Source organism: Hemiscyllium ocellatum, chromosome 16 (genome assembly GCF_020745735.1).
Source record: "Hemiscyllium ocellatum isolate sHemOce1 chromosome 16, sHemOce1.pat.X.cur, whole genome shotgun sequence".
NCBI classification, from domain to species: domain Eukaryota; kingdom Metazoa; phylum Chordata; class Chondrichthyes; order Orectolobiformes; family Hemiscylliidae; genus Hemiscyllium; species Hemiscyllium ocellatum.
Window position 1 is genome coordinate 47,765,192 of NC_083416.1, and position 8,523 is coordinate 47,773,714.

Consider the following 8,523-nt stretch of genomic DNA (forward strand, 5'->3'; position numbering starts at 1 on the left):
TATAAGGAGTAAGTGAGAAGTTCTACATTTTGAGTACAAAAAATAGAACAGTGAACTATTGTTCTGGTGTTCACTAAATGGGGGAATGGACCTAGGTTTCCTTCTGCATCGGTCACTGAAATCAAGCATGCAGATACAGTTGGGAGTTGAGGCAAATGGTATGTTCACCTTCATTGCCAGAGGATTTCATTATAGCAGCAAAATAGAATTACTGCAGCTGTGTAAAACCTTGGTGAGACCACACTGGGATCATTTGGAATATTAAGAGTTTTGGGCCCTGTATCAAGGAAAGATGTGTTGGCATTGACTAGTAGTTTATAAGAATGATCCTGGGAGTGATGCACTAGTCATTTTAAAGAACATTTAAAGAGTCTGGGTCTGTTGTCCATGGAATTTAGTAAGATGAGGGGGAGTTCTGATTGAAACACTCCAAATAGAGGCCTGGGTAAAATGGATGTGAAGATGTTTCCATTAGAGACTAGAAGTCTCAGTATGAAAGTATGACTGTTTAGAACTGAGTAATTTCTTCAGAGTGGTGTTCATTGCCACCGCTGGGAGGCCAAATTGTTGATTTGTATTTAAGACCTGTTTGATTGGTAAAGGGTTCAGGAGTTACAGGGAGAATGCAACACAATGATCTTGAGGAACATCAGCTATGATTGAATGACAGAACAGAATTGATTGTCCAAATGGCTAATTCTGTTCCTATATTTTATGGTCTTGTAAGTGGGCAATTTTCTTCTCTTATTGAGGGAAGAAAAAATACTTAACATATGAGTGCAGAGAAAGTTAATTGATTTGATTGTGGGATAGTATGTTTTGGTGTATGAGAAATTGGTGACTGGGCCTGTATTCACTGGAGTTTGGAAGAATTGGCAGGTGGGGTGTGTGTCTCTGAAACATTAATTCTGACAGCTGAATGTTGGGATTGTTCCCCTGGCCAGGGCTCTAGAACAAGGGATCAAGGTCTCTTGTAGTTGGGCTATTTTGGACAGATTCACTACCCTTCATGAAGGCATTTGTATCAATAGCATTGCCTACCAAAAAAGACTGGAATGGCCCAGACTTCATACATAATTAAGAAATGAATAGATTTCTAGACCTAAAGTTATTGAAGGATATGGGGATAGTGGTAGCGTGACATGAATTACCTTTTTTCCTGCTCCCATTTCCTATGTTTCTATGAAATCTGTTTAGGTGAAGGTGACAGATGAGCCTAGTGTCATGGCTGGCTTAACTCATTGAAGTTTTGACATACAGGAATGAAACTGAGGCCTTTGCAAAGATCAGATTGTTCAGTCAGAAGGGAGGGTTAGAAGGAACATGATTATAGGGTAAGTGAGACTTGAAGGGTTGAAGTATGAAGGAACAAACACATTAGAAGCAGGAGTAGGTTACTGGCACCTCAAGCCATTCTGTAACACCTATGAATAATCTGATCTTAACCTCCATTTGACTTTCTTGCCTCACTGACCTTTAACCCCTTGCTTTTGAAGAATCCAATTGCTTCTGCTTCTACATAGAAGATTTGTTAGATTATTGCCAGTGTTTAGAGCCTTTTGAATACAGAAACTAGTACTGGAGACAGTACTGAAGAGTTCTCACCAATTCCCTCAAATTTTTGGGATTCATGCAGTAACATAATCAGGTCCTTCTGCAGTCTCTTCATTTTAGATAATCTTTTTTCAGTAAAACTGACCATATCACAATTTCCTATACTTTACGGTTTGCCAGATCTTTGCTCACTCACTAATCTAATCTAAGTGTACACTCTTTTTTTTTTAAAAAAACCTCCCTGGTGTCCTCTTTGTACATACCACCTTTTTGTGTCATCAGCAAATTTAGTAACTTGCCTTCAGTCCCTCCTACATTTTGAAGAAATTGTAGTAATTTCAGACCCAAACACTGATCCTTATGGCACATTACTCATTACAAAGCCATTTGAATTGGCAAGATGTAATGTGCACTTTCCTGTATGCTGGCTAATGTTCTATGCTAACAAGTATACCCCTGCATCATGGGCTCTTTCCCAAATATCATTTGAGTCACTATCAAATGTCTTCTTGAGGTCTTGAGTACAGTACATCTACTGGTTCCCTATTATCCAAAACATTTTACTAAATTTATTTACCCATTGAATGTGGGTGTCACTGGCCAGGCCAGCATTTATTAGACATCTCTAATTGCGCTAATGGCTATTTGCTGCAGTCCTTGGTGTGCAAGAACGTCCATAGTGCTGTTCAGAAGGGAAATTCCAATTTTTTGTTTCACCAGCATGAAGGAATAAAGTATAGTTCCAAATAAGGATGCCGCATGGCTAAGAGGGGAACCTTCCAGCTTACTGAGCAAACTCTCATTCGGAACCTCCACCTGAGTTAATGTTGTGATGCTGTTCTAGTCCTTCCAGGTGGTAGAGGCATGTTGGAAGGTGCTGTTGCAATCTAGTTACTACAGGGCATCTTATAGATGGTTACCATGTAAATATGGGGTTTCAAGTGGTCATTGAATGTCTTGTTGGTTCCTTCCAGCCACATTTCTTAGGCAGATTTCCAGATGTTTGCCACTCTCTGGATAAGAGACTTTGGATTTGGAGGGAAAAATTTATTCTAAATCATCTTGCTTTGAAAGCTGACCCTATTGACTGCTGTACTGGAGGGAAAACCTCTTTTTTTTTTTCCCTATCTATGCCCCTCAAACATCTTGTAGACTTCAATCAGGGTATTGTTTGGCTGCTTTACTCTATTTGGCAATCATCTTAGTATGACAACTAGAATTGCAGGTAGTTAGGTGGAATGCTAACTTTTTTTTTAAAGCTCCAAACCTCCTAGCTCTGTATTCGATGCCTTAACTAATTTAAAGTAGAAACAAAATTTTACCTTTTTTATCACTTTTTTTTCTGCCTGTACTATTGCCTTTAAAGATTAATGGACATGCATATTTTAAGAACCCTCTGACCTGCAGCTGAATAGTAAGTACATATTCCTCCTTGTCCTCAAACACATGACTTCCACACGTTTCAGAATTAAATTAAATTTGCTGCTGTTTGGCCCATCTGTCATCCTGTAGTCTAAAACTTTATTCACTACTTAGACATGAAAATTGGTGATATGCTATTTCATTAATGTACACCAACAGCAAGAGATCCAGCACCAAAACTTGTTACATCACTTGACATAGACTTCCCCTTATTTAAAAAACTTCCTTTGATTTACCACTCTCTCTACTTCTGGCAACTTAAGTATTTTTGGAACTAAATTACCTTGCATCTCCTCCACAGGTGAGTTTAAGAAGCAAGAGCCCTACCATGCAATACGTTTTAGCAAGCACTTAATTAATGTTAAATTGACTACATAAACTGCAGTACTTGTGCGCTCTCTCTCTCTTTCCCTCCCTTCCCCCCCCCCCCCCCCCCCCCCCCCCAACTGCCAAAAACAAAAGTCATGTTAATAATGGTGAATCCCTGCAATCTCCTTTTTTCCTTCCACAGCTGACTAGAATACACTTCCATTTGGAGTTGGGGATTTGATGATTTCCAAGCCACTATTGTTTCTTTGATGCGACTGTGTTCGAGTATATCATACTGCCCCTACCCCCTGATTTACAAACTTGCTGTTGCATCTGTATCTAAAGTAAAACTCAACTTCAGTTTTATGTCTTCTAGCTCCACACACAGGTTTTCACTTTGATCCCTACTAGGCCTTGTGCCTTTTCCTGGTTACCTTCTTGCATAGGTAGAAATCAGGTGCTCTTGATTTTTTTTTGGAGACTTTTTTTTAAAAAAAGTGGTTGACAAAACTGAATAGCTTTCAAGACTGTTAACAGTTGATCACCTCCTCTGGACCTGTAGCCACATGAAGACCAAACCAGGTGCATATGGTGATTTACATTTCTCTAAAAGACTATAGGAAACCAGGTAAATTTATGATATTAACAAACATCTCTCAGTCATCATTACACTTTAAATATTTCAGTTTTAGATTCAAATTTCACCAGCTTGCATCTGTTCTTTGCAGTGATTCATGAAAGGTAAGGTACAAATTTGAGGGACGGGTAATTTACTTAAGAAAGTGCTTAGTAAAGGCTAAGCCTGAACGTTTCTGTTCGTTACTATAAATAAAGCCTGTGTTTCTGTTGGGGTGAGCACGAGCTTGCAGCTTGAGGTGATGATTCTCTCTCTCTCTCTCTCTCTGGAGGACAATGGAACAGACAGGGCTCCTCAACTGCAGCACAGAATGGGGCTGAGGTTACCTAGCAGCCAGGGAGGAACCAATCAGAACGTCGGAACGGGGGTGTGGCCACGCCCCCTCCCTCCCCGCTATATAAGGCGCTCATTAGGCAGTCAGTCAGTCTCCCGCAGTGTGAAGTGAAAGCAGTTGTTGCAACATGGCGAGGGAACAGCTCTGTAAGCTATTTGTTGGCGGGCTCAGCTTCGAAACGGTGGAGGGGAACCTGCGGAACCATTTTGAGCAGTGGGGGAAGCTAACTGACTGTGTTGTCGTACAAGATACGATCACCCGGCGCCCCCGAGGCTTCGGCTTTGTCACATATTCTTCGCCGAGCGAGGCGGATGCTGCAATGGCTGCTAGGCCTCATGTCTTAGATGGCCGCACGGTGGATCTGAAACGAGCTGTGCCAAGGGAAGACTCCAACAAACCTGGCTTCAACATGAAGGTAAAGAAGATCTTTGTTGGCGGTATAAAAGAGAACCTTGGCGAGAATGATTTACAAAGCTACTTCTCAGACTATGGTATGATTGAGAAAGTAGATGTGATCTGTGACCGAGAGACTGGCAAGAAAAGAGGCTTTGCCTTTGTGTACTTCGATGACCATGATTCTGTTGATAAAGCGGTAATACAGAAGTACCACATGATTAATGGCTACCGGTGTGAAGTCAAGAAAGGTTTGTCGAAGGAGGAGATGCAGAGCGGAACTAGACCTCGAGGCCGAGCTGGCAACTTTAGCCAGCGAAACGGTCGGAGTAATGGCAATTTTGGAAACGCGGCCGGGTATGGCGGCGGAGGCAGCTACTACAATGATAGAGGAAATCGAGGCGACGTCTATGGTGGTTATGGTGATGGGGGGTATCCTCGGCGTGATCGTTCTTTCTCGGGAGGCAGCTACGGTGATCGAATTCGGGATTACGGCTTTGGGAGCTATGGTGGAGGAGAAAGAGGATACAATAATGACCATTTCGATGACATGTATGACAACTTTGGGAGTTACTCCCCTGAGCAGTCCAACTATGGTCCCATGAGAGGAGGGGGTGGTATGGAGAAATATGCTGGACCTTACAGGGGAGATTACGGTGTTAGTAATAGAAGCAGAGCCAGAGATTATGGAGGATATTCCTTTTAACATGCGCATGAATTTAATATGTAAGGGGGAGTATTTGATTTGTACACAAATGGCTCAAACTAAAAGTGAATTGTGTGTAAACTGTGTAAGGGGGACGTATTTGATATGTACATATGTAGCTACAAAGCTACATAATGTATTCAACTAATCAAGGATAATTGTATACTTTTTCACAATAAAAAATTGAGTTTACAGTCTGTCCAGTTTACCTTGCAAGTCTGAAATTACTTTTGTGATTAGCACTATCATTTATAACCATTTGGGAAGTTAGTAAGTGAGCACATCCTGTTTCTTTTTTAAAAATGATTAGACATTAAACATGTTCATTCTAGAAAAAAAATGCTTTTAAATTTTAAAATCCTGACGTTCTTCTCTTTGAGTGGCTTCCTTTTTGGTACTGATAAGGCTGGGATTTGAAAGTTTTTAAGGTCAAGATACTTAATTCAAGTCTAAAAGATGTTACCAGTTGAGCAGAGGCAACTTCTGTCTATCAGTGATGGTTCTATTCACATTTTGGTAAATGCTCTTCATTACAAAAACACACATGTGAAGTAATGGTATAGAAAATATGTTGACAAATATTTTCATTTGGGGATGGATCTGTCAAGCAGGCTAATGATTAGTGGGTGGAACTTCATAGTCTCTTCCCATTATGTCCAGTATTCAGCTAAATTGTCAAGAAAACATGGGACTTTTAGAATTTGACGAAGTGGATATAACTTTTGGTCACTGAGCATTCTGGAAATAATTCATGTGGGAATGCCAAACAGTTTGAATTTGCCTGCCTGTTGTGGCAGATCTGAATTCAAGTCTTGAGTTATTCATTTGAGTAGCTGAGATGGAGTTTCCCATTGCCTTCCTCTCAAAATATGACATTCAGTACAATCATGACAGATTATCTACCCAAAATTTTCCTTTTCTCATCCATTCCGCAAATCCCTTGCTGGCTGAAAGATCAAAAGAATCTGGCTTTGCCTTAAATGTCAATAATGGAATATCCATAATTCTCTGGAAGAGAATTTCTAATATTCATGGCCCTTTTGCAATCTCTGCTCATTTCATTCTAAACTGACTTCATCCTCCCTTTTCCCCCATTCTACATTTCCATAGTGAGGAGAAATAGTCTTGGTGTACAGCCTGTCAAGGCCCTTCAGAGTCTTCTGTTTCAATGAGGTCAAACAACAGGGCAATTTGCTTACTCTGCAATAATAGGAATACACTCTTCTGAGAAGCAAATGTAGGACTTGCACTTGAGTCTTCATTCAAGTGGGCTACGATGCGCTAATCAAAATCATCAGATCGTGACTGGATATCAATCTGGTATTGTAAGAGCTGGCACTTGAATCTGTTTTGGAGCAATCTGCTATGAGAGTCTGAGCCCCATTCATCTGATGCAGAGCCCAGAATGAGGATCATTTGAGCTGTGGTCACAGTCCGGTGGTAAGTACCCTGCTACAAGTTGATCTACTAATGAGACCTGGAGTGAGGCTTTACTAATCAGATTTGTCTGTGACCTATGTATGTGTTGCGTTTGATTTTCTTTTTTCTTTTCCCTTCATGTACAGCAGCATCAATGGGACGTGGAAAAAAAAGTTCTCTATCAAAAACAGCCTATGGATGGCTAACTTCAGATCTGTTTCCTCACCATTGCCGTTAGCCAGGAATATGTGGAGGTGTTTTATGATGGGAAATAATCATCACAGAAAGCAGACCAAATCCTTTAAAAGCCAACTGTCGTAATGGGTGGAATGTTTGCTGGATTCTAGCACTCCTACCTATTGCATCTCTTCTCTCACATTTACAGTTAGCTTAGTTTTTTTTTCTTCCTGCATCAGCTCAATTCTTGCCTACAATGTATTCCATCCCCTCCTTGCTCTGTATTCCTCCTGGAATGATTCAAGCCTAGTTTTTCGACTGGAGCACAGGAGGTTGAAATCTGTTTTATAAATCTGACTTTATAGAACAATGAAGAATAGAGATAAGGTGAATGGCAGGTGTCTTTTTCTTCCCCAAAGGTGGCAGATTTCAAGACTTGGGGGGGCATATGTTTGGGGTGAGAGGTGAAAGATTTTTAAAAAAGACAAGAGGCAGTTTTTTCACACTGGTTCGTGTGTGGAATTAACTTCCAGAGAAAGTGGTGGATGCAGGTACAGTTATAACATTTAGACAAGTACATCAATAAGAAACATTTGAAGTGATATTGGCTTTTCGTAGTAAGGTGCGACTATTTTAGTTTGGGATTATGGACTTGTTGGACTGAAAGGTCTGTTTCCATGCTGTATAACTCGTATCACTCTATGACTCTACTATCTCTGTTTTGGTATTATGGTAATACACTAAGGTTCAGTCTGGTAGCCATCGTAATTGAGTTCATCCAGTCTAATCCTTAAGTTGCTATTGATTCTTGTCCTGTCACATGTTGCAGCAGCATAGCATATGTGAAAATCCTACCATGACTTTTTGCCCAAACTCCATTTTGTTGTGACAAATTTTACTCCTTCCATTTCATCTTTCCTTTGGTATATCCTAAAGCATTTTATGTAAAATTAAATACTTTTGAAGAGTAATTCACTCAATGCAAGAAATGCAATGCCAGTTGTGCAAGCTTCCTTTGCTACAAGCAGTCATGAGAATCACCAGCCAATTTAAATTCAACTAATTAAATCAATCTTTAACTCTAGATTTATTTTATTTTAAACATCAATTTCCATTGTGGCAATAGACCGATTATAACACAAAATCCAATTTTAAAAAGCTGGTATCAGTAATGGTAACTGAAATGCTACATTGTCTTAAGCCCATGTGCTTCATTTATTCTTTATGAAAGTAGATCAGTCATTTATACTCAGTCCTATATGTGACTGCAACCACACAGTAATGTAGGTGTCTTTAACTGCCTTCAGTTGTAATCGCAGGATAAAAACTTTTCATTCTTGAAGGATGAAATTAGATGTGTGATAAATGCTAACATTTTGCAGTACCATCTGACCCGATTTTTCAAAAAAGTCTACCTTAACGTTAGAAGGAGTCTTAGTCTTAATGTCTCACTGAAAAGACAGCACTTCCAACAGTGCAGCACGAAGACTGGTGGAGTAAGTGAAAGCATAGGGGTTTTGTCAAAGAATATAGATAATTGGGGAGGTGGGCAGAGATGTGGCAGATAGAGTA

At 40.1% G+C, this 8,523-nt stretch overlaps 1 protein-coding gene across 1 annotated transcript; it reads left to right on the forward strand.

Annotated features, from left to right (window-relative positions):
* The first annotated feature begins 4,347 nt into the window (after positions 1-4,347).
* On the forward strand, positions 4,348-5,552 carry LOC132823207 (heterogeneous nuclear ribonucleoprotein A3-like). Its single transcript, XM_060836812.1, has one exon. The coding sequence runs from the start codon at positions 4,384-4,386 to the stop codon at positions 5,353-5,355; it is 972 nt and encodes a 323-aa protein (XP_060692795.1). The 5' UTR covers positions 4,348-4,383; the 3' UTR covers positions 5,356-5,552.
* Positions 5,553-8,523: the final 2,971 nt, after the last annotated feature.

Coding starts and splice junctions, on each gene's coding strand:
- LOC132823207 (XM_060836812.1), top strand. CDS start 4,384: ATGGCGAGGGAACAGCTCTGTAAGCTATTTGTTGGCGGGCTCAGCTTC.